At 42.1% G+C, this 27,751-nt stretch overlaps 1 protein-coding gene across 6 annotated transcripts; it reads right to left on the bottom strand.

Moving 5' to 3' along the window:
* ACSL4 (acyl-CoA synthetase long chain family member 4) lies at window positions 1–27,751 on the bottom strand. 6 transcript variants are annotated; one of them, XM_053472990.1, is made up of 16 exons: window positions 27,614–27,751; window positions 15,408–15,453; window positions 11,784–12,315; window positions 11,213–11,390; window positions 9,726–9,835; window positions 9,480–9,618; window positions 8,315–8,465; window positions 7,770–7,893; window positions 3,619–3,690; window positions 3,050–3,189; window positions 2,632–2,804; window positions 2,250–2,324; window positions 1,761–1,952; window positions 1,467–1,581; window positions 787–944; window positions 1–165 (listed from the first exon to the last, which is right to left on the bottom strand). In XM_053472990.1, exons 3-16 carry the CDS (start codon window positions 12,132–12,134, stop codon window positions 8–10), a joined length of 2,136 nt encoding a protein of 711 aa, XP_053328965.1. In that variant the 5' UTR covers window positions 12,135–12,315; window positions 15,408–15,453; window positions 27,614–27,751; the 3' UTR covers window positions 1–7. The 6 variants fall into 6 exon arrangements, with proteins under 6 accessions (XP_053328965.1, XP_053328968.1, XP_053328969.1 ...); XM_053472993.1 differs by having other exon boundaries at window positions 11,784–12,023; XM_053472994.1 differs by having other exon boundaries at window positions 11,784–12,020.

Genomic DNA, 27,751 nt, shown 5'->3' with positions numbered 1-27,751 from the left:
TTTTGTTCTATTTGCCTCCATACATCCTCTCAATGTCGTTCAAATAGTGGTTCTTCAGCTCTTTCCTCTTCAGTTTAAATGCATCTGTCACCAGGCCTGTCTCAGGGGTCCATGGGTCAGGGCTCAGGCGTACCTTGATTGGAATTTCAAATCGTTCTAGTTTCACTGGGGAAAAAAATGACCATTAGATGGCAGTCAACAAACCAATCCAAGCAATCCTTTGGCGGTTCACAGAAACAGAATTTCTGTCGATAAGAACCATTTGGCCCCCCTCCGTTTCCTGCACAAACCTTAATCGGTGCTATGCCTTGTCATCAGGATAGCCATATGCCTATGGCAGGTATTAACCTTTACCACTTCTGCTGGTAGATTGTTCCATTTATCTACCACCCTCACAAAACTAAGATCGCAACATTAGTTAACAAAATGTTATTATGCTACATATATTATGTACTACATCTTTTTAAAACAAAGCTCCCGCAAGCTTTCATGCATTCTGCTACCCATATTCATAGTTTATTTGGGAAATCATCACATCACGGTCAAATAACCACAATTTGGATCCCTAGACACCTCATGGTAGTGCTACATGAGCAGCCAAGAGTATCTAATATGACAGGAATGGGTTAAATAGGTTGCATCATACCAATCATTCCCTTTCTGGATGATTTTCGATTCTAACCATTCACATTCCTTTATTTTGAGGTTTTCAGAAACATTGAAATGCATTTTGCGGCGTGTTCTACAGCACATCCGATCGGCCTACATAACGAGAGATGCACTCACTTGAGCCGGCTACCTCCTTAATCTCCCTTAATACTTCTGCTTCCATCGTGGGATTGTTGCAGATCTCCTCCCATGCTCCTTCGATCCCTTTCTGCTGCGCTAAAGCCGTCAGCTTCTTCTGATTAGGAACTACAAAGCTGATCACGTAGGACTGGTAACTGTAACAGGATAGAAGGAAGATTAGTCGCTGTATATTCAAGGGCGAAAACCGAACACGAAAACCAACCGTAGCCGACTCCACAGCAGCTCGCTGTTCTCAAAAACATCCGTGTCAAATTTCACGGCAGCTGGTGCTCACCGATTTCACCCATACACACATTCACCGCAGAAATATCCAGTACAAGAACAGCCTCACATTATCAACGTTATAATCTAACAGCCCGAAAGCCTAGTAAAAACACCAAACCCTAACTGGGACGAAATCCACTGTTTACTTGACAGTTTGTGGATTCGCTTTCACAGAATATAGAATCCTCTTTAAACATCTAATTACAGAGACAAACTTCCACTCTCTCAGTGCAGTCTCAGATATATACAGATATTGGCTCCATGAACACAACAAAGGCTGAAACACCGGCTGAAACACCAGCCTGCTTGCCAACAAGACAACAGCCTGGCCATTCCCGATTAGCGGTCCGGCGAGCACATGCTAATAGGAGCGAGCAGATAGAACTCGTTACCTGTTCGCGTATGCACAGATGTTGTCAATAAGCGGGCAGTTTTTCAGCGCTGCCTCCACCTTGCCCAGCGAGACATATTCCCCAGCTTGTAACTTCACTAAATCCTTTTTGCGATCTAGAAAGCAACGAAGACAAGTTATAGGCTGCAGAAGGGGACACCCAGCATAGTTTTTTTTATTAGTAGCTTTTACAAATATTGCTTCATTATCCATTTCAAAATTGTGGAGTTCATATAATACAAGCTTAATCTATACAACACTATTCATATGTTTTCCACAGGACTCTCTGACCCACCGATAATCTGCAGGCAGCCATCTGCATGGAATTCTCCGATGTCGCCTGTACAGAACCACCTCTGTCCATTCTCATCCACGTAGAAATCCTCCAAACTCTTTTCCTCATTCTTAAAATACCCCATTGCAACATTATGCCCTCCAATGATTATCTCTCCCCTTGGATGTGGTTTGTCTTGATTTGTATATCCACCTAAAAAACATTACCAAAAGTTAAATACACAAGCTTTGTCATTTTTTCCCCAAAAAAACATATTGTTTAGGAAATAAGGCCTTAGCGTTATGTCTGAAGCAACAGTACACGGAAACCCTCATCTATATGCAACCTTTACTGGCAGGCAGCAGAAAGAGCCATGCCAGGTCTGCAGGCCTCCAACTAGATGTTTCTGCCCCAGTCTCCACTCCTTGACACCCAACCCATGTTAAAGCTTTCCCTACTACCGCAGAATTGGGAAATAATGTAATATATAGGCACCGTGAGATAACGCACCTTCTTGCCAGTCTCGAAGTTTCACTTCACAGCAGGTGAGAGGAGCCCCTACTCTGCCAGTGCTGTAATCACAAACTGAAAGAGAAGAAACAAGCCGTTACTTTCCTCTAGAGACAGAATCGGCACATCTCATTCATTAGTTAATCAGACGGAAACCAGCCGTTTCCTTTCCTCAAGGAATTGCATAATGCAACAATAAAGTGTTTTCAGGTAATGGAGATACCGCGTCGTTTAATAAGCAATACAGATAATCCCAGTGAAATAAATGGGGAAATATAGCTGAACTTCATAATTTACATCAGAAGATCAAATAAGCAAATTAAATATATTCATATTATCATCATCTTTTATTTAAGCAGTTTACTGGGTCTTTTCTTTTTACCTTCGGTGATGGTACCAGCCCCGCACGTTTCCGTTAATCCATAGCCCTGGCCCACAGGACAGCAGAAGCAGATGTTCATAAACCTCTGTGTTTGCGGAGACAGAGGAGCTCCTCCGCAGAGCATCATGCGCACATTCCCACCCAAAAGGGCTTTTACCTTCTTAAAAAGCAACCTGCAAGGAAAACCACCATACTGTAAATAATTATGTTACGAAAGCACTGAATGAATTCTAAACTACAGGTCAAGTGGACCGAGACACTACAGGAGCCAAATCAGACTCTTTGGTCGTCTCTCCAGTCATCTCACATTAGCAGGGACCAGAAAGAATGATGCTTTTTTATGCCACTGTTACATAGACCACGAGTAACCTATAGGTATTAACCTAAAGTAGTACCAGATGGTACGATCACTACTTACATATTACACAGAGGAGCATCATATCCCTTCTTTATTTGTTCCAGCTTGTAGTCATACCCAAGCTTAAACAGGGTTCTTTGGAAAACATTCATTTCTTGCACTTTGCTCATGACATTCTTGTAAATTCGATCCATTATTTCCTGCACGGGATAAAACAACCATAAAAAAAATAACTATACTTTGTACATCATTTTTATTGATATACAATTTAAACTATGCCATGCTACCAGACTAAGGATGTATGCAGGGTTAAGATTAACGCAAGGTCATTTTTAATTACTAAAAGATCGGATGTTAAAAAAAGAGGGAATACTAATTATTATACACACTTCATAACCAACTTTTTGGAAAAATAATGGGGGAAATCTGGTTAAGGGGTAAAGCTCCTCAACCTAAGCATTATAAAATACAGCAAGTGGACCTCCCAAGACATTAACTAACATATTATAATCCAAAGAATCATAATAATAAAGTTACTGTTTATGGAAGGAACATTAATTACAACAAAAACAAACATTTTGTGTAAGAAGTTAGTTATTTCCATATCCGACACGGATGACCCCACTTACCGGCACAGCCGCCATCAGCGTAGGCTTCAACACCGTACAATCACCTTTGGTTCCCTTCTTGATTTTACTAGACTGAGGAGGGACAGAGGAATAAAACATTAAATAACGAATATATACAATACCAAAAGGCAGCTTAGTGTTAAAAGGATATATATATATATATATATATATATATATATATATATATATATATATATATATATATATCCCCCAAGTGTTACCGGCGTTTTGTTTATGTGTACACTCAGTAATGGGAAATGGCAGAACCCGCAGCATGGGATGTTACACAATTTGGCAGAAAAGTAAAGTCAACAGAATTCGTGATAGGACGCCCCGATCATCTCCAGAAGGCTGTTCTTTTGTAAGCAAATCCTGTATTTGTCCAACATGAAACTAAACTCCTGATAACTCAACATCTCCATATCCACCACGTTATGTCAGTGAATTGCCAGCGATTTACTAACCATTATACCCAATGTCTTTATTTAACAAATGAACCCTAGAAACGCGATCCAGACACAAAACCACGTTTAATAGCATAGAAAGGGAACAAAATCTAGATTTATTATTCTTTTCTCAATACTATGTTGAACCGTTCTTATCCCGGTCTGTGCAGACCTGAAGTCCTTTGCATAAGCCAATTTGTATAGAAGACCAAATCCTTTGTGAAACGTTACTACATACAACCTTAACAACTGCATAAAGCAGACGCCGAGCATGTAATAGCACAGGATATGTATGCACGGTTACGCAAATGGAATGGTGATGGTCAAACCACAACATGAAGGAGGTCGTATGATTTAAGTCTGGGTTATGATGTAACATTAGGTCATAAACTAGGGGTATGAAGGATATGAGGCTGCAGCACCTCGACACCGTCTGGCCATCCAACATTAGCCGATGGAGAATCAAAGTTATTAAGCCGTGCCTGCCGTAACATAACAAGATTATACTTCCCGCATAATTATTATACGGACAATCAGAGTTAATAATGGGGGGGGGGGACTGGTGTCAGGAATATTAAATATGCAATCTTATTTTTGAGGCCAACTATGACCAAGTTTAAACAGAACGATCAGCTTTAAATCGGACGAGTCAATGAAACAAGGTTTCCTGCTGAGTAATTTTGGCTTTGTTCCTCGTAGCAAAATCGCTTGCCAAAGTCTGGGTCAACCCGTCTAACGAAACAATCATTCACTTGAGGTAAGACAGTAGGCGGTTTTGTCATTAGATCATGGAGTTCAGATGGGTTTAGTCAACCTTCTCCCACAGAGAGAGCGCCCAAACAAAGCTCATATTATAAAGGGCCACCGAGCCGTATGCCAAAACATGCAGCTTAGTGCAGAAACGCCAAGGAAAACATTCACAGCGCGTCCAGTGTTAATAATAGAAAATAGAAGATACAAATCCACCAGTCCACAAATAACGCTGCTGTGTCCAGAACAATACGGCACCGCGCTCATGTTTCTCACCCTTTCCCCCCACAGCTGTTATCAACAACCCTTTCTCGTATCCATGAATGCAAATCACACCAAAAAATGCAAAGACTACTCAAAACAGGACAAACGCACCTCAGAGGTCGCTGTATTTAGGAGTAATCGTCCGCCAGTCTAAAACAAACGACTTGCACGCCACTCTTGGGGATCCGTCACCTAAATACATGGTTTCGGCTACCAAGCAACAAACAATTGGGGCAACCTGAGCATTCGGAGTTTATTCACTGAACAGTAACTTGCAGGCAACATGAAACATTTCCACTGACTGCATTAACGGTGCTGTCCCACATACACTTCCCAACATTCCTAGATATTTATATTATGTACGACTACGGAATGCGCCCTAAATAAGCTTATTCCCGATTTTAAAACATTTCGTTTTCTTGTTGAAAAAATTTCAACGGGGCCTCTGAATCCAGTCCGTCTTCGTTGCCGATCCTGCCCATCTCGGGCATCACAGAAGGGGCATTACTTTTGAGCTCTTCTAGTAACCCATCACACAGAACACCTCGCACACTCACACTCACTGGCAATCCCTGTGTAAAGCTTAACGGTTTCTCCCGAATGAGCATGAAACGGCGAGAGGGAGCAGCTGTTGGTAATCAGACTGCAGTTAATACATAGGAGAAGGCTTTAATGGAATGACAGGACTCTGTTGCTAGGCAACCGTGTTATTTCAATAAAAACTTTTAAAAGCAGTTTTTAAGAGACAATATAAAAAGAAAATGACCGATAGAGTCATTCTTTTACTTCTCCCTACATGATGTGGGAGGCATTATTCAACGCAAATCATTGTACGTTTCTTCTCCAAGATGAGAACAGTTTGGACAAAGTTAGAAGATCAAAAACGCCTTGCCAGGTCTACAGGACTTGCAGGCAATCGCTCATCACTGTGTAGATGTAGGTTCCCCACTAGATGTCCTCTGTGCACCAAGGCCTGATACACGCAGAGGAGCACCCGCCAAGGCCTGATACACGCAGAGGAGCACCCGCCAAGGCCTGATACACGCAGAGGAGCACCCGCCAAGGTCTGCTGCAGGAAAAAAAGCATTCCTTTCCAAGTTGTCCCTTAAAGTAAAAGGCTGTCCATCTAGTGGTTATCCTAATGAAAATCAGCACTGCCCAAATCATCTAGAACTTAAGTTAGCGAAGCTCTCATCTTTGTTGCACTGATGCCATCAGCCATTCAAGAACATTAAACCAACGGTGCGTCTCATATATGAGTATCACAGAATGTGATTTATTTTATTTTCCAGCCAGTGCAGTTGTGCATATTTCTTACTTGGCCCCATGTAGCATGATTTGCCAGCTTTACTATTTAGAGTGTATCCTGGCTTTGCGCTCTTCAACAAAACTAAGGGCCTTTTCGGATTTCAATAAGTTTTCATTTTATTACGCAAGTGAGGGTTATTTCCCTGTATGTTACAAAGTTAGCATGACCGTACTAAAACTAGTTAAGATGGACACATACGCCATTTTTGCCCCCCCAGACACTTCACATGCTGCTGACCAGCACAGGTAATTTGCAGTATGCGAGATGTATAACAGAGTGGCTTTTACAAGCTTATGTATCATACATGCTGCTGGTTAGCATATTTAGACGGGTGGGAGGCTGAATGTCTCAAGGACTGTTATTAGTAGTCATTCAGACTTTCAACTCAACTTGCTTAGATTCCTTCCTACATAAAAACTCTTACCTTTCTAAACAGAAACCAAATAAATACTTGAGTTTAATTGTCTGATTGTCAGAGTGAACACACACGGCAACAACACAACGCATTTTTACTTAAAGGGACATTCCAGCCATTATATGCACTTAAGAGGTTCCTTTAAAGTTGCATGGTATAATTCCCTTAATATGCATTTGACCCCAACATCACCCTCTCCCGGCTAGGAGATTTGGCGGTAAGAATATGACATCTCCGAACAAGTCAGCTCCGGCATTGGCTTGTTAACATTGTAGGAGGTCTAACTTGACCCCCTGTGCGCATGCACAGAATGTGCTGTCTGAATTTCCTGAGTGGCTGCTTCAACAAGCGGTCATCAGTGGTGAGAATCAGTGAACCACAAGAGGCGAAGAGCTTCAACTTTTCCCTAAGGCACAAAAAAACCCCCAAATGCACATGGAAGTAATCAAAAATAACTTAGCATTGTTCTCGGTTTAGGTTTCTGGGACCTTAAACCGTCCCTTGAAGATGTGATCTAGATGATAATTAGTGAATAGGTCTAACCTGTCCCTCCACCCATACCTTTTGTTATCTTGATATTTGTGATAATAGTGGAGCAATCTCTCCGTGGATTTAAACAAGACCTTCCAGAAGTGACAAGTCTGAGCTAGTGCAGCTTACGAAACATTTCTCCGTTCCGCATGACGTACCTCAACAGTGTTTGTGCAAATAAGTGGACTAATGGTTTCATGTAACTACAGTCATGGGTTTTATTTTTGCTCAGAATTTCTTTGTTCCTATGATTATGCTTGCCTTAGGGATTTATTAATCAAATCCCCGGGTTTGTCCAATTATCAGCAGTGCCACAAGAGACAAGTAACCTGTGCTGATGGGTTTTGTTTTTCTATTTTACATGGGGGGAAAAAATCATGTCAGCTCCATAAACCGCGTGTAAATGCCACAAAGTTGGTTGGATGTGATCACTCACCTGGTCAGACAGCGTCTGCGGAGATGAATAACCAATTCTACAGCCATAAGTAACACAGGATATTTCTGCCGTCATCTCTAGAACATGCGCTAAAGGCAAATAACCAATATAGGTATCCTTGGGGCTAAGAAGAAGAAGAACAAAAGGAAAACATATTCAATAAATAAGCTACGTGATACATGAGACGATTAAGAAGATTTTCTCAACGTCATAATGAAACCATATCATTGAAACAATATCTTTTTGCAAAGCATGTAAAATATTTTGCCAATATTCAGCCAAGAGGCTATTTATATAAAAAGGATATTAATGCTCGATAGAAGCAGAAATATGGGGGGACAAAATTCATTTACAAATGTGTTTTTCTTTTTAATTATGAAAACAAAATTAAAAGCCAACAGAACCAGAATGGCTTATAGTTTATTCGGGATGATATATTTAGTGTGCAAAACTAAATCAAATAAAAAAGGTTCTGCTCAGCTATTGTATGAATTGGAGCGTCACTGACGTTTAGTTTGGATTAAGTCCACAGACCATAGACTTACCCAAGGCCTGGTATGCGTTCGCACTGCCCCGCCATGCCAGCGATTAGGTTGCTGTGGATCATCATTACTCCTTTGGGCCTGCCAGTAGAGCCACTGGTATACATCACCACCGCCAGGTCTGAAGGAACGGGTCGGCTCGGAGGGTTGTTCACTGGAGATAAAAATATTATAAATGACTTGAAGACGAGCAGAGCACAGGAAGGATAAAAGGATAATGTCTACAACTGAGAAAAGTCATCGCCAGTGGCTTATTCCATGAACTCAAAAATAAATAAATAAATAAATAAAAAACGGCACATCTTAGAAGGTTGACGCGGTCCTTTGTTATAGTTTTGCAATCTCTCGCTATTCCCGTCTCTTGGCTGAAGTTGTAAGGAGGATTATATGAATTACCCAATACTAATGTATGTGTAAATAATTCCCATCACGCCCAAAAGCCAATCCAGGATAAAAGGGTAATTAGATTTTCTAGTACACCGGTATTCCGCAGACATATTTCTCATGTTTATAAAGATAAAATTTTACGTGAGGCTTGAAATAAAGCGATTAATGACATGTGGTTTACGAGGATACAGCGGATAAAACATCTATTTAATATAAAATGCATTGCCTTGCATATATACACACTAGCAATTTGTTTTAGATGGCACAAAAAGTCATCTAGAGAGATTCTCAGAAATCTCAGAAATACAATTTTTAGTTGGTAACAGAAGAATATGACAAACATCACTTGTTTTTGAGCAAAGTTATACGCATCAGTTTGTAACCGCTTCAACTGAGCCACCTGTTCCTAAGATGGGAAATTAAAATATCCTTGCAGCCCCCAAGGTCCAAGGTTTGCCATCTTGGGACCATGGCAAGCCGTAAACTATTTGAGTGCTCCAAGTTTGCTTTGGTTTACCAATGTGGCAGGGAACTTGACCATGCATGCGACAGAAATCTAAGACCAGACCAAGGACTGATTAATGTTTTAGTCTTTAAAGCACGAACTAACCGGGAAACTAGATAGGACCAATCGTAAAGGTCACGCATCTGACAATGCATGGGTTAAGGTATCTTAAAACAGTCTTAATACATTTTATAAATGACCATAATCACGGATGTGGGCCAACGTCCTTGTGGTACCCTCCATCCAGTTTCCATGTTTAATTACAGTCACACTCACAATTCTCAGGCCTGGAGCCCAGCTCTTCCACGGATTCCATATCATGGATATGTAGTTCTTCGGGATATTCCGATCTGTTTATGCTTTTCTGATCCACATAAATTACGTGTTTAATGAATGAAACATTTGTGAGGACATTCTGTAGAAGCAAAAGCACATTAGTTAACGGACATTATGATATATATATATATATATATATATTATATTTATGTCAGGAATTGTGTTGCGATGATCCTATCCACGCACCTTGAGCTTGGTCTCTAGCAGCTCCACACTGGTAATGAGATGAGTGGCTCCAGATTCATTGAGTCCATAGGTTACTGCCTCCTCGCCCAGCGTGGCATACAATGTGACCACTGAATCAGAAGAAAGATACGTTCTAACACGACTTTACAAAAAGGCAACATACAAATACTTAAATCACATGCACGCACTTGATTTATACAACGTAAGCATGTATAGTTATAGGTCTGTGACCAGAGAACGTTCCGTACAATATTAACAAAATGTCATGTTCAAGCACGACAGATGGAAACTTCTACAAGAACTTACATAAGTAATATTTCTGCATATGAGCGTGACTGCGGTTGTAAGGTGGAATAAAAGGGAATTGAGAATGCGGCTTTATTTTAAATTTGCATTTATGAAGAATGAGGAAGTTGGTAACCATTGCAGACCCTGTTGCGTATCAAGCAACAACAGCAGCAGCAGAAAAAAAGAAGCTGATGATCCATAAAGGAGATATAAACATAGCGACCCAACTCAAACACTGGGAACTACTAACACAGAAGAACTGGAGCTCCTATTCACCCCAAATATATGGAAGATAAGATTCAAGTGAAACTATGTCCCAGTTCCAACGAAGATTGGATTGCCTGTGACAAAATAGTTTCGGTATAGAAAGCTTGTTTTGGTCTGTGTATACTTCACAAATCATTATGGCGATGAGTAAAGCATATTTAAATCAAGTCGTGGCTGCTGCGCCTGAAGAGTGGGGCATCCAAAACAGAACTCTTTAACTGATCAACTAATGCAAGCAGAATGTAACAGACTGCATTAGAAATCTGAGCAAGCAGCCACAGAATCTGTTCAATTTGCTTGCACTTATTATGTTTTGTTTGAATCTCTATCGCTGGCAGAGCAGGTATGAGCATGCGTCTGTATGGCGCCATTTGCAATCCAAAATGTGTTACATTAGCTTACTCTAGGAGCCGATTACTCCTTCACCTGTATTTCATCTAGCGATCACTGTTTACAGACCAAATGGCGGGCGCAAACCCCCCCAAAGCATCAGCGTGTGGCAGACCTGCGCACGTTCACATGGATTTCACGAGGTTTAAAATAGACAACGCTGGCTCCGTTTCATTTGTCTATCGTGTCAAACATTCAGTGCGATGGAATGAGAGGAACAGGAGCTCTCTCGGGAATCTGTGGCTATTGATTACATGACCCATTACAATATATTATATATTCTTTTGCAGTGCTTTAAAGTGGCGCAACAGAACGTAATTTCCATGCCACCCCAACTGTACCAGCACTGGAGCGGAAGAGGTTACACGACACTGAAACCGTGCCTCATTCATCATTTAACCGACCTGCACCCAGCACCAACCTCTAACTACCAACCAGCACCAACCTCTTTGGAGCGCTAGCTCTAGCAACGGTTAAGATTACCAAATGTGGTGAAAATTTTGGACAGATGTATGTTTTTATAGTGTTTCCTGGAGACTTACGAGGGAAATTGTACTTAAAACACGCCTGCGCAGCGATCATCCACTCCGCTCTTGTCTCGCAGAAAATGGCTACAGTGCTCTTTGGTTTCAGGCCGAGCGCGGACAGTCCGCTCCCCAAATTGGTCACTCTTGTATTGACCTCTTCATAATTCAACCACTTGTAATCCCCTTGAATTAGCTGAGAAAGAAGTTATTATAGGATTAGGAACATTGGGAAACAGAAGGACATGGTCCATCAGACCGTTGGAAAATATCATTTTGGATATAAACAAAGATTTTATTATTTTTTTATAAGTTTTCAGTGCATACTATAGGGAGCCACAACTTAGAGACTGGTTTCATATCTCTGAAATAAAGGCTTTGGCTGCGATAAAAATAAATGATAATTATATAAGTTTGGTTCCCATTGTCATGGAAACTGTTCTAAAATTTCATATAAAGAAAAACCCTGATTGAAGAAGAAAAGGCTACGCAACATGTATTAGTCAACAGTGCTTAGAGCGCTCTTGGATTTAAACGACCAGAAAGCCAATATTAGAATATACGACCTGCGTGCGAAGGGAAATATTACCTTCTTAAAGACTTTCCCGTTGGGTTGCTTCTCGTTCTCCTCGCTCAGCAGCTCCCGTGTGCCCAGACAGTCTTTCTTTGCGAAACGCGCCACCGCATGTTGAAACAACTTGTCCAGAGTGTCAGCCCCTGGAATGTCTATGGTGGCCAGAGAGTCGAAGTGGCTAAGAGCCCGGTAGGGGCTTCCAGGCATGTCCGACGCCGGCTTTGCCTTTATTCTTTTTGCCATAGCTTTTTTCTTCTTTGCGTTGGTGAGAAAATACCACGGTATGAATGCGAGAGCACTGTACACAAACATTAACAGGTAGACAGGCAGCAAGACAACGGTGTACACCTCTGTATTAAGCTTCATGGTGGTGTTAAAGCGGGGCGAGAGAATGGAAACGCGGGGGCCGGTGCCTGCTCGTTACTCAAGATTCTTTGGGTCGGTAAGGCAACAGGGCAAAAGCAATGCGGCGTTTAATCAAGGCAGCGGCAAACACACGAGCTTGCTGTGGTGTTCGGGGTGAACGTTAAGACTATCATTTGTTAATCTTTGGAAGCCAAGGCGAGTGAATATCCGTGCGGCCAGCCAGAAAGCAGAAAAGAGAAAGGGAAGAGGTTAGTGAATACCGGGTGCTCGTTAAAAACATGTTAAACATCAGTGACATGGGACGCTAACATAACCAGGCAGCAACTTCTACTAGACCGACAGCTAGCGGGCCTTCTTTTGCTTCAAATTGTGCAAATATTTACACATCTTGGTGCGTTCCCCGAGTTCAGGGATGGTTGGCGCATACGTTCCTGTAAACAACGGAGGAGGAAAAACCTAATGTCATCAGGCGTGCTCGAGATGGATAAATACGGATGAAAGGTTAATAGTTTGTAAGTTAAACATTTATATTAACCTTAAAAAGGGATTCTGGTAGCAAAATGAGATTTGTATAACTGGCCGGGGGCTTCCATTTGTTTTAACCCTTTGGTGGAACTCAAAGACTAAGCATACTTCAAGAGCCTGCTGGTATATCAACGGAAACGAGAGAGGTCGCCCATTACTAGCCAAGAGAGTTAACAGGACACGGCTGCATGTTCTTTAATCCTCCATTAAACAAATATTTCCATCCCACTGCATGAATTCCTCAACACGGTGCAGATGTTTCTAAACATCTGGGATAGCGAAGCACAAATATAGAAGAGGAAATCTCCTCAATGCCGTCAGCAGAGCCTCGTCTCCGTTATAAACTGTTCCCCGAGAGAGAGTTACAGCGGAGTATACGTAATACCCCGACGATGTTATCTGTCGGGTAACAAGAGACTATGGGAATCCTACGATATTTACCACCTACAATACATAGGGGAACATGCATAGAGGGGATGCCGTAAGCCCGTGTAGGTAGAGGAATGAGCACTGCGCTTAGTAGTAGGCATCTGATTAAACATAATGCCTTTGAGAATGGGGAAAATGTCAAGATTATTTATCAATCTGTGTGCGTGGATTCTAACATCTAACATAACGAGAGGGACACAACGCGCCAGATTCGTCATTCTTCGCTTTATTTCATTCCTTGTAGGAGGGCTCTTGCGTGTATCGCTGGGTAGCACGTGTGTCGGTTACAATGCCCTGGTTCCTTTGTTTTGGTAGCAGATTAAGGTAGATATAGTCATTATAGAACTGGGGCAGACCAAGGCCAGCAAATATTATTCAGAGGAGGACCTCGATTGTACGGAAAAAACACATTACTCCAGGCCCACTGACACCTACATGAATTAATGTTGGACAAACTACATAATCTGTTTAAATAAAATTGATGACTGTTCACATATTGCATTTTTAGGAATCCTGGCAAAGCCAGAAAAAAAGCTCATTCAATATCTGAACTCCACGGCTAAGATGCGGAATAATTACAGGCGGCAGCCTCCCCGGAAATCTTGTGTAACACGGAATTCCAAGACATGCCGTAACAGATGCCTAGAAACAGAGGCGCTCTAGAAAAACGCCTCGCTAAGGCCGGCCTCTCAGAGAAGACCCCACAAGACCGCTTTGTAAATGTAAGTAAGATGAAAGCGCGGTGCGTCTAATCCAGTTTTATAATCTTACACAGCGGTGTATCCAATTAAGCTATTTGGAAAGAGAACGTCTTGGCGTAGCCTGCTGGAGAATTTCCAAGGCGTTCTGCCTCTAGGATCAAAGAACCTCATACGAAACGGATGACTTGCGAAAGCAATAAGGACAGAGGTGCTTGGGTAAGGAGCCTAACCAGCCGAGTGCCATAGATGCATTTCTAAGCCCCGTGCCACACAAACAGGATCATTAAACTACAAGCGAACGTCCTGCGACACGGTGATTTACTAAGCCATACACGCAGCATCGCCCATTAGGATCCATCGCTTCATAGCAACGCCATCTTGCAAGGTCTCTCATACATGCGGGTGTTGGATAAACGTCATGCCTGGTTATGTTAGCCATCCTTAACAAATACGCAAGGACTGTATGAAACGCAAGTGCTGGAATAAAAACGATACGTTATATATATACGGTGCATTTCACAACGAAAACGGTGATAACACGACACAGCACGTGTGAGCGTGACGGGAAGCACGCCCGTGTGACATGCAGGTATGAACAAGCGGCAGATGGTTTAGTGATATAAGCAGGGCAGATGCACGTGTGCCGGGATCTCGCAGGGTGTTACACCTGTGTGCAGACAGTTCACATCATACAGAAAACAGACGCAAGTTTACCAAGTGTGCGTGTCTGAGTATTTAAAAAGGGTCTCGTTGGGACAAAAAGAAACGTCGTATCTTAGACATTTTGGGCCTGCAATAAACATTCTGCATGCGTGACGGTAAGGGGACATTACCGTGCTCCCCCCTATAATGTTTGGGTAATTAGAGGGCCGCTGCAGGCTTTTGAAGAGGACTGGTACGCTATAGGTAGTATCCTGCTTGAGGAGACTGGCGCTTCTCAGGCTCATCATTACTTTTTTGTGTAGAGGCGCATTAACCCTTTATACGATCCAGAGGGGTATTTGCTTTGAAGATATGACCACTTTAGAGCTCTGCAGTGTTTGTTGAAACCGTAAGGAGTGATTACCAATTATGTTTTGGGACAGCACACTCGGAGAGACAGAAGTCTGCTTTCACATCCGCCACCCTCCTGGTCGCGTTCATTAAACTGTTTAATGCAGCAGGATTAGTCCATTGTGCTTGTGAGTTACTACAGCCCCCCACCCAGAAAAAGCAGAGGCGACTGGCAGGTGCAGTAAGCGCTAATCATTTATCCATAGATCCACCGCGTATATACAAGCGGTGTGCTCCACGTGACCCACTGCTTTGTCCTTTAACACACAGAAGGGGTCAGAGCCCCCATGGCAAGCATATTATGTACACTATAGATTATGTAAACTATACCTACGGGCATTCAAAAAAATACAAAAAAAATGACAATCTAGAAATTCAGGCTGACAAGAAGTCGTGTAAACAGAAGATATTTGACATTTAAACTACACCTCGCTGCACAAAAACACCATGAATCATGTCATTCCTGCGAACTAAATGATGTGATATATTATGTTTAGACAGGATTGTCCCGTCATACAACATACAAAAACAATACAAGAGTCTATAGCATTATATATATACTTACAGAACTTGTACTGCACTAGAAGGTGGTCTTCTCTAGGTAATGCAAACTGTTAACAAAACAGATGTCAGGAGTTAATCATGACAAATCATACAATTTATAATTTTTATTATCAATATATATAAATATAAATATATATATAACACACACACACAATATTATTCATTATGTTAGCATCACCAAATAATCAGTTATGTGTAAAGTCAGCTACAGGTAAATCACGTGTAGAATGTTGTGTTGAGGTCATGGAGACTTCTCCCCATCTGTGGTCATATTTTTATACCGAGCGAGATCTTTGAGGATTTAACTAAGCAAATTAATTATTAATGAAAGGGGGATTTAAATCATTAGCTTAAGAGGTTCTCAAATTTCCTTCATAAATCCGCTAGACGAGAAGGCTGTAGGATTATCCACTTTCTACAAATAAGAGGTCAACGGCAACAGAATGACCAAAACAGGTCTTCCTACACAGCGTTTTAACTAAAGGTCCCGATTGAGTGAGTAAACGGTAATATTTGCTTTGGTCTGGTCAAACAGCGTTATCGATAGGAATACCTGCTGACTAACCTCTCACCTGTGGGGCATGAACTGCAAAGCAACGTAATGGCTGCTAATCACGGCACTGGGAACATAAAACAGGGGGTTATTTAAACTTCCCAAGATAAGGCCGAGGTCTAGATATATCATTTACAAACTAAGTGGCATAACATGCTAGTCATTTACCGTGTATCAATGTATTGCAAAGTACTGGGCCAAAACCAGTGGTGTTCAGTCTATTCAAAGATAGATGGATAAATGGACATGGCTAATTGATACATCCTTTACTAGGTTGGCCTAATAAAAGGTAGCGTCACATAAGCTTTTGGTCTCTTCCTCAGATAAAAACCCATCCAAAGTTCCAAAGAGTTACATTTTTTCTAGGTTGGCCCACTTGAGCTTAAGGTTTGTCGTGAGAGGTGGTGGTGCAGGGCACACACCATACAGATGTAAACATGTCAAATGACCAAGCTGGTTGAGCCATGAAAGAAGATCCCGGCCTTGTGGACTTAGTTGGCCACTTCATGGTTATTCGATCGGTTCTAGTAGACTGTTTGAGAAACGACTAGTTAAGAGTTAAACGCATTAAAGTATTTTATCAGATAACACATTCAATGCATTGAACTACATTGAAGGTCTAGCTGCGATAGATTTCTCTGTACATAAATCAGCATCACAGCCGAAGCAGACCAAGGACCTCTTCAAGGTAAAGAACATGACGACAGCAACTGAAACAGGACAACATGTCCACACATCCAGTTCTATAACTAAATCATTCATGACATAGTATTTCTGGCAATATGTCACAAGATTAATGTTTTTATTTCTTTTAAACAACCAGCCTTACTGTACAAAAATGCAATAATTGATATACTTATTCCTAAACGCACATATAGACTAAAAGACTGTTTCCCTCTGCAATGGCAGGTGGTCTTTTTGCTAGACATGGTTTATAAATTGGTTATAAATAAGGTTCACCTGCTCCAACGCGTGTGCAGCCAAACTATTCACTGGAAAGCTTTCAAAAAAGTATAAATAACCACACAACCTTTTGCGATACGCCCCACATACACAATGTATGCAAACGAGAAACAAGGCCAGAAGATTTAACGTTTTAAATGACCTAGCGTTGCCATCAACCTTTTGGATGTTTCAATCATCAGAATAACATTACTATTAGACGTGTTTCATGACATCAACTTAGTAATATCTCCATCTAGTATACCACTTCCCAAGAACCAAACCTGCCTCTTTGGAGGTCTTCCTTAAGGCAAGATGGCTGCTCCCTATAATCTTATCAATGCACAACAGAAGTTAAAAGACTAAAGGTAAATTGACATCATGGTCAAAACCGTTTTACCGGCAGCGTAGTCTTTCCGTTCCTTGCCTTAACAGTTACCCTCTAAACACCCTCCACCTGGCTACTTGTGGGCTTCAGACTCAAGCTTTAAGAAAGACATGTTTGTATGGTCAAGGTAAGACCAAAAGGAAATCACAGAGAAAGTCAGAGATTTGGTGTATGGCAGCAAGATGGTCAGCCAAGGTCAAGTCCGACCACCATGATACAATAGCATCGTAGAGATAAGCCCCATTAGATGGTTCTCAGAATACAGAAGGCAATCATTAGGTTCAGGAACAAAAGCAGCAAACACCCTCGCATATCTTTACAGAGAAAACCAAGATTAAATGACCTACCGTATGATGTAATACAGGATACACACATATACTATAGTTGTTCGCTGACTAAGCATAATAGCCACTACGGAAACCACAATCACATTTTACAGTCTAAAAAGGTATCTAGCGTGTGCAAAAAACAAAAACAAGAAAGACTGGTTTACAACAAAAGACCCTTGTCCAGAGACAGTTGACAGATATTAAGGATAACTTGCCTTGTGCAAACATGTGTGCCAACAACCTACAACGACTATTCCCTCAGACCACATGTGCACAAGATTTAATCCTCCCCGGCACATCTCAACCAGGAAAGAAATACATCGAAAAAAGTCCTCTTAGTCTATGGGAAGCAAGATCAGAAGAATCCCGAGCACACAGTATCCCGAGAATACAGCTCTATATTCCTACAATCACAGCGGAATAAGGAATGTTTCATATTTTAGTTTCTGATTGCCAAGCAGCTCTGTTATATTACGGTGATTCATAGAATTAGGAATATAGAAAAAAAAACAAAAGGCAAATATATAGCAATCTGATTTTTTTTCTGTGATATCAAAGAAATGCAGTGAACAGGGTTAAGAAATCCAAAAAAGTTGAAGCTCTGGGCGGCTCGGGGACACGTAAGACGAAAATAAATTCCACTCACCCAACTTGTGTGATGAAGTCTGAACAGCCCCTGAGTGATCGCATTCTGAACAGAACAGACTTACTTATACGGGAAGTCGATCCGCCTACTTCAAAACACAGCTTGGGAAATCTCTTAAAGCAATACCACCACAAGTAGGTGAAAGGCCAGTAAAAAAACGAAGGGAAATGATTCATTTGTACAAAAGGCAAACGTATAGCAATCTGATCTTTTTTTCTGTGACGTCAAAGAAAAGAAATGCAGTGGAGGAGAGCGTACCGGTAACAGTCTGCCCCGGCCTCCACTATCAAGATTACGAGGCTGGCCAGAAACGAGGTTACCAAAATAGCACATCATACTGGGGTTTCTTTACCAGGAGGTTACATCGCATTGATTAGCGAGGGACTCAACAGAAAAAATATTTTATATTAAAAGTTAAATGAATAAAAAATACATTAGCAAGATGTCTGAGCACCAACTGAAAACCATATGAGAGTCCCGAGTTAACCCGAGCCTAGCATCGCGAGCCACAACTAGTGCTTAAGAATTCAAATCCATGCCAGATTTTGATTGCTTGCCAAGCCTTAGCAGATGACAGAAGTCAGACACAATGTATAGACTGGTTGGACTCTTGATATGGAGACCACACAGGCTGTCTGACATGAATAAAATAAATTCCTGGGCACATCACACACACGTATCAACACAAAAAGGTGTAACTCCACCGGTAATATGTACCCATAACAGAGACAATCCCCCCTCCTCTGTCCTTGGTGTGAAATGGGGTTACTCTTTGCCCTCGGTGTACTTGGCCCTTTTCAGTTCTTCCGTTTGGCCTCCAGGCACCCGTTTATGGCTGTCCCAGACTCCCAGCTTCCTGTCGTCACTCCAACAACGGCAAGACTTGGCAAGCAACCGGCCAGCCGACGTCCGCACACACGAGGCTCGTTAACTCTTAATATGCCTGCACACGTTTCTTTGTGCAATGAATGTAGAACGAAGGAGGCAGGACATTGGTAATCATGTATCGGATGGCAAATCTGTAGCTACGATACATGATTACCAATGTCCTGCCTCCTTCGTTCTACGTTCATTGCACAAAGAAACGTGTGCAGGCATATTAAGAGTAGTCTCTCGCAAAAACATACATCCTCCATTTTCAGGGGCTAAAACAAGCAATTTATTTTATTATTTTTAAATACTAATATATTTTTTAAAATATCAATTAAAAAAAAACGGAGATTACAGTGTACCATTAAATACAGACCCACTAACGAAGAACGCACATTAATATTTTGTAGGTATGTTAATACGCATTCTTTGCCTTAAGTAAGGTGACACTCCGCTATCGTCTTCATTAGAGTGCATGCAATGGCTGGAGCGTCCCGTTCGGGAATAGGCTGAACACCTTATATCATCCTAAAGTATTTAATATGTATATACTGTTAATGTACAAGCTATTCTAAGTAACGAAGACGTGTACTTGCCCATTTACTTTTAGTGATTAACTAATTATGTTTCACAATCATTTCACTTTTGCGTGCCAGAGGCAATATTTATAGAATTAAGGTAACAGGTCACGAATAAAACACACTGATGATTCAAACGCAGTACAAAAGGTTACTACAGTTCTAAAAACTGGGAAGTGTTTTAAAGGAGTAGTCTGAGCCCTTTCCCCCGGAGGAAGATTCAGTGGTTGTTTAGAGAGTGAGTGTTACACATATAGAGTGAGGTAATAGCTTCCAGTGACCGGCGGCTGTATAGATAGAAGCAGAGGATCAGGTGGACACAACCACAACGGATGATCGTCATCCAGACCACAACAGTGGGAGGATGGAAAATGCCATTGAGCAACCGAGCACGCCGTGTCATTAATAATGAGCTTCTACGTTAACCATATGGAATCTTCATATAGGCGACTCAATAACGCATCGCCATATTTATACATTTTGGAAGGATCTGTAGTTCCTGTATGCTTTTACCCATTTTGATCAGGGCGCTAGTAGAGCTGACGTTCAGTAACACCGAGCTGCCTCTTGCTAAACTAAAAGAACATTTAAATGACACTTTAAATGCGAGTACGCTTAGTAACAGAAAGGGAGTATTAAATGACCTCCAAGTGACTTTCACACAGTTCTTACATAGTAATTGTGGAGTTATTTTCCCCATGGAGTATCTGTCATGCAGCATTTATATGAGCAGACCCTAAATAAATGCAACGTTTGGTGCTACAATTTACTGGCTGGGTCTACAATTACTACTATATGTATTATTTACACGTCATGAATATTACATGTAATGTAGTAATGTTCCTAAAGAACACCCATGCCCATTCCATCTCAGACATGAGATCCTGGTTTGCTCTGCTGTATCATTTGCAATCAGACACTATCTAGGGGTTTATACACTAAACTGGGTCTGAAAGGGCATAGTTGGCCCTGTCAAATCCATACTTAAAGTGGGAAGACTTCATACAATGTAACTATAAAACTTATTCAAAGCCTCTTCTGCAAGAATGCCCCATTTTATAATGCATGGCGGGATCAGTAAGGTGACTTCAAGAGACCTGTGTCGTGTAGGACAAACCCAGCCCTTCCTGCAGGAGAAGCTGACCAGGTCAGCACACAGTTTGGCCAGAACATATTAAAGGGTTTTCGACAGAACGACAATGTGGGGCAGACAGAAGAGCAAGGAAGCTTTCAAATAAAAATAGTATATAGATGACCATTCCTTAAAATCAAGATGCAGCTGTATCTCACACTACGCGAGAACGTGGTATGGGACGGGTGAAACAGAGCACCTTAATCTATACCACACTCTTAAATCCATCGCTCGCTGATGGGTAAAGAACACAATTTATATTATAGCAGTTATTAAATATTACTAGGAGAATCTTGGCAAGTAGCTTTAGCTGCCAAACATATCTCTGTAAGCCGCAATAACCTGTGGCATTCAAAGCTTGGCTCTCTATTAATGGCATGTGCCTTCACCCAGAGAAACACAAAGTGCCGGGTATCAGAACGCTGGTCGGCAGATCCCTACTCGTTTTATACACTTTATTATGGCTTGACATGGTCTAAGGTTATTTACACAAACAGCATTTTTTTGTTTCAGTCAAGGCTTGCAAAGCGTTCAGATGTGCAATGCCCAGTAATAACCTTGGATGCTTTAAAGCTTTCTTCTCCGTGGTTGGAAACTGCCTTCCAAATACTTGCCAGCAAAAGATAACCCAAAAAGACCTTGTTTAAATTGTACTTTATGATAGCAGCAGCAGAAATACACACTGGAATAGATCGAGTAAGTCTGCCCTGCCATGGAGACCAGGAAAGCAAAAGATATCATTAAAGCCACACTCCGGCCATCAGGACAGCCGAGACGTCTCCGTTGTGCCCCTTTTGTAAACAATTCTTCAGGATCGCCCATATGTGTTTGCTGCCCCCAACTATTTGCCATGCAGAAGATGCGGTCGGCCATACATGTCCTCGCATGTGACACATACTGCCAGCCAGCTCCTGCCCGGCGAGCGCTGTGGGTGGAGGTTTACTAAGACCCCCCATGCGCATGCATCCAAGTCACTCCCTTTGAAATCAGCTTTCATGTCACCATTGGGCTGCTACAAGAATCATTGGACCACAGATGGGGGTCGAGAAATGCAGCAGCAAAACTGCAGCTTCTACCTCAGACGAGTACTTTTTCTTTTTGTATGAACTTACATTAATATGCATTCTTGTTTACTGAGGCTGTCAGGGTCATGCTGAGCACTAGGACAGTATTACTTAATTTTCCCTGACAAGCATAACATGCCTTGCACAACAGGAATTCGTGACAGCCCACCGCACCAGTATCTCCGCACTAAGCATCTGTGAACCGTAATAACGTCCGCAGTGAAGTCAGCCACACAACCAGAATCCTGTGTACTTTTACTACGCAAATCACTGGGTGCTGCACTCCAGGTGCTACGTAGCAATCACCTGCTCATTCATTATACACGAGCATAACATTCATGCACCCGTAGCACATGCGATGCGCCCTCGCTCAGGGTTCAGCGCGCCCTCATACACATTACATTCCCGTCCAGTAACTTATCGCACCACCGAGATATCTCTAAACTACAGAGATTATATCTTCATGATTACACCGTTTTAAAAACCATTAGCTTAGGCAAAGAACCAAATGTCATCGTAGCCTTGGCCATTTTGTACTGTGCCTGAAATGTTAAAACGCAGCCCACTTAACTTTGTGTGCGATTGTAAAGATAAAGAGTTATTTATGCAAGCATTCCCGGTATATACTCTATATCAGAACTTGCAAAAAAAAGCCAAAGTGCAGCAAGCGACTTAAATCTGAAGACGAATCGAACCCATATAATGGGGACCTGGGAGCTTGGATTGCTGATCAGTAGCCATCCGCATATCAATTCCATTTAAAAACAGTTTCCCTTTAAAAAAAAAAAAAAAAAAAAAAAAAAGAGAAACCTTCTCTGCTCAAACAAGGAAACGGGTCAGTAAAGAGGAAACTGTTGGTGCCAGATATAAAGCACGGAAACCTTCTGCTATCCTTGAACTACACAGACATCCAGTTGGGATCACTTACTAGAAACCAGCATATGAGATGTGTAATACAGAGCGGAGATAATGGCCACAATCAGGCATCTAGATCTATAGACAAATAAGCAGTTCCATAAATGTATGCACCTTGCGTATTGGATTTAAACCTGCATAGCCTTCTGATTTACACTTTACCTTGTAGAAGCGAGTTACAGCTGAACGTATTGATCTAGGTTAACAGTCACTAAGAATTCATATGATGACTTGCCATGTGTTTTAATCTGTAAGCCATCTCGTGGAAATTGGAAGTGCTTAAAAATACTCCCAAAGAACAATCAACAGCATTCAAGCTCTACACTTAAAGCCAATTATTCAATGGGGAAAAAATGCATATCTAATATCTTCCATTTAAGTCAGACTGGGGGTCATGCAAAAATAAACAATTAATGAACACCACTAAGAAGCCACGTGGCTGTGTAGTTTGGCAGCACTCCAGAACAAGAAGTGCACAGAAATGGTCTTGGCTGTCTCCGGTCAACAGTCAAGAGACACTCCACGGCCGAGTGGAAGACCTAACACGGTCACCTGTATGTCTATAGGAGGTGTAAGACATTATACAGGGGAGGAAATCTTGGTCTCCATGACACAGCTCTCTTCCCGTTCACTCCCTAAATGTCAGCATTTCCCTTTCCATCAATACTTGCCCCTGCCCTCAGTTGGTGTACCCCAACACAGTTCTAGGACCCCTTCTGTTCTCGCGTTACACTGCCTTACTTGGAAAACTAGCTTTCAATAAATACCATCTGTATGCTGATGACACCCAGATCTACCCACCCTCTCCTGATCTCTCCCTCTTAAATTGTGTAACTAACTGCCTCGCCTCTGTCTCTTACAATGTCTGCACGTTTCCTAAAACTCAACTACTCATCTTCCCTCCAATGCTTACAGTCCTTCAACAGTTTCCCTCAATGTCAGAGGTACAATAAACCTCTTAAGATCCCCCTATAAGCACATCTTATAAGAACATGAGCGAGATTAGGGTTAGAGGAGCCTGGGTGCAATATTTATTACCTCCAACACAAATACATATTAACACTCATATTTGCTCTCACATCAACTCCCTCTAACGCCATACAACTATTTTTTGATCCTGCCCTTCTTCTTCCTCTCCCAGGTGCCACTAACCCTATGTTTTCCCACTGACAACACCACTCACACCAAATACTAACAGACCATCCAGCCCACTTACTATATATAGCATGAGAGTATGTATATATTTGTATGGTGTTGGAGTCAGTATGTATATTATGTACACATATACATACACACACAATAACACTTTACATTCATACATACGGACTATAAGCCAATGGTACAGTACACACACACACTCTCTACCCCCCCCACTTTCCTCGCTGAGTCCCATCTCCCATGCACCTTGCACTCCCTGTGTGAGCTGCCAGGCCAATGCCAGGGCCTCCCTGCGAGATGTATGGTCGTGACCCCCAAGTTCCTCCTACGCACAAAGTAGCATACTTACACACACTGACATATTTGCTCCAGTGACGGTACTTATACTGCGGGGGCCTCCTTTACAACGGTGTATGTACGACAATGGAGTCATAATTCATGTAATGTGACCCCAGCACAGGGCGCTTCAGTTACCAGGTAACCACAGTGCCTGCCTCAGCGCAAACATGCCGCCAAGCTGGGGGGCCAAGCCAGGTCCATTAAACACCAGTACCGGCCATACCCCCTGACGGCGACCTGCTAGAACACAAACATGGCAACATAGACGTTTAAAAACATAAAATAAACATGATTTTAATGCGATACTCGCAATAAAATATTTGGTGGGAGCTGTTCTGTGTCTTGGAGGACAGCCAGAACCTGCCCCACGCATATCAAGTAATATCAAATTAACAGTATTCTGGACTATGAGCGCCTGGACTACGTATTACTATTTCATTCCCATGCATTTTTCTCTCCTTAAGATCATATGTCATTTAGCAAACCAGTCCCCAAAAACAGTGGCATATCTTTCTACATGTTCAGCCACATCATCTGCACATGAAGTGGGAATGGGTCCATAAAAGTGTAAAATGTATTTCTATAAAAACTGTGAGCAGGAACTCCTGAGACTCTAACCTGCCATTTCACGAGAGGACCTCTCTGTGGTCTGCAGGCCCAGCAAGATCATCAACAAAAAATAAAAAGTGATGGCAAAAGACATCTCTTGTCTTCATTCCTATCTGCCGGTGAAACCGAGGTGGTCACATACTTGGTAGTTTACATCTTAAAATAATCTCAGGGACGCGTGTCAAATTACATGCATTATAATTTATTTTTCCCCCGGGAAAATGGAAAAAAATATTTTGGATCAACAGCTCTCAGAGAACACAAGAAAAGATAAACAGCAGCAATCAGACAAACATTAGTTTGTTCATTGTTTCTGAACTTTAGCACCTGAAACTTGTTTGAACATGGTTTGAAAGTTTCCATTCTGGAAGTCACGGTGACTGAGACACAACAAACATTGATTTAGATGCCCTTGGGACTCAACAAATATCACATGGTGGCCAATTCTCTATGCATTTTCTTCTGATTTCTCATCGCAAACAGTATCTTGGAACCACTCATGTGGCGGATGCCGAAGTACTTGTGGTAAAGCAGCTATAATTATACCAACGCATTAACGAGGGACCTTTAATTACTATATAGCAAAACTAAAGCTGCTGATTAAAACGTATAGTTATAATTGTGTAATTTGTAAAGTTTAAGCACAATGAGCACGAGGCATCCTTGTTCCTGGAACATGGGGAACGATGAGGCTCGCTGGCATGTCTTCATCTAAAATACTTGGAAACCGAAGATTTTCCATGCATATAGCAAGCGCTGCACAACCAGCATCATCCTGATTTATCTTCTGTTAATGTTACAGGGAAATAGTCTGCATACCAATGCGCACGGAATATATCTTATAAACAGCTTTTATAAACCATGTGCCCATGAGGTTAAATACAGCCGCGCTGCCCCAGCGGTCATAAATATTCGATGGCCGTGAATGCCCATTAAATAGGTTCAGGACAATAGATATATAACAGAATATATAATAAGTTAATAGAAATGCTAATTATAAGCCATCGCTTAAAGCAGACTTTGCTTGGTATCTGGAAACGTCACCATAGGCAAATCTATTGCTATATTCTCTTTGATTAAGATACATTTCCCTGGCACTGGAGAAGTTCTAATAAACTTGCAAGTTGAGTATCTACACTGAGGACGTGGACTACGTGGCTCTAGTATATACACAGCCATTCACAGCCTATCCCCACACTGCTCTCAGATATACTACCTTCCTCCACACCAGTGATCTGTAATCCCCCCGATCTTCACAGTATCAAGTGACCACCTCACAAACATACAGCCGCCATCTGGGGTATCAGTGACAACCTGCAGCACATCAAACGGTAACTGGGCATTCTGTAACAGAGAACAGGCAGCCTCATTCGCCAGTCCATAGAAGCTGAATGACCAAATGAATGAGCAGCAGCACTGGCATGTACAGATCCAGACTAGAACTGAAAAAGCTCATCTTTCCTTCTACGCATAAGATCAATATGATGGTTTAAGGCACTAGGATACGCAAGTGCCATTTGGTGGAACTTCCATACCAATATTCTCTTGCAAATGTCACTTATCTTTCGATGTCATCGTTATACTACTGAGAGAGACCCGGGATAATTGCTGGAGTTTCTTCTGTTATTACATCTTATCCAGAGTGCCAGATGATTCCATAGCTGTTTATATAGTTATTTGCATGCGTTACTTTTACTCATCTGAGAGACTGCCCTTTCCAGGAGCCAATCTTATCAGACCCCAAAACACGCTTCTCGCAGACATCCCCCCCCCCCCAAACATTTATTACAAGCATAAGACACGTTTCCAGGCTGGCTGGGACCCAGCGATAACTACCAGCACTATTCTGATTCAGACTGAACAGATCTGGATCATAGAAACAGACAGCAGAAAAGAACCATCCGGGCTGCCTGTTTTTCCCCTGATGCAAAGACACAGATATTAATCAGTGCTTGGTCTTGTCTTAGATTCTGGAATGGCTTTATGGCCATCCAATACATGTCTAAATCCCCTCGCTGTATTAATTTCGACTGCTTATGCTGGGAGGCTGTTCCATCTATCTACCACCCTCTCAGTATGGAATCAAAGCCAATTCAGATCTGGTGTCTCTAGATCACACTATAGTGAGCACGATAGCACAGGACGGCGGTCTCTTTTAGAATAATCGTTTCCTGTGTCTATTCCGGATATCAGTTAATGTGTAATAATTCCTGTGCATCCCCCACCCGTAGAACACGTCTGATACAGTATCAGTGAAGCGGCTCTGCTGTGATCGCTGATAGAGAAGCCATCACAATGGGCTATAATCCCAGCGCCCCTCCTGTCACACAGTACCTGCCACTCAATCACCACCGCTCACAATAGCTACAATTCTACGTCATGAATGCTGCGCAGCTTATTTATATCTAATCACTCAATTCACAGATTATTCAGATTTTATTACTAATAATCAGTTATCCAGTCCGCAGGGGTATTAGGGTGTGATTAAGGTACATGCACCCTCTCTACCGACTCTTAGTAAGTGCCCCACCTGCCTCACGCACTTTGAGCATCCCTAACTCCCGTTACTAAGCCACGCTGCCTCCTGGTCCATCCCCTCCAGCCCTCAGCATCCTCCTCCCGGCCCTGACCCGGGATAGTCTGGCACAGCCAGCATGGATTGGGAGCGCATGGTCAGCACTCACCAGATAACGGTCCGGGTCAAGCAGACTGGCGGCTCGGTGTAACCGGGTGCTGGTGAAGCAGCCTCTCCCCCGGGCGGTAAGTTAAAGCAGATCCGCTCTCGCCTGTTGGTCTCTCAGCCGCCGCCTCTTCAGGTAAAT

Source organism: Spea bombifrons, chromosome 8, assembly GCF_027358695.1.
Source record: "Spea bombifrons isolate aSpeBom1 chromosome 8, aSpeBom1.2.pri, whole genome shotgun sequence".
NCBI lineage: Eukaryota > Metazoa > Chordata > Amphibia > Anura > Pelobatidae > Spea > Spea bombifrons.
Note: the sequence above shows the minus strand (reverse complement) of the source record. Positions and strands in the feature narration are given on the sequence as shown.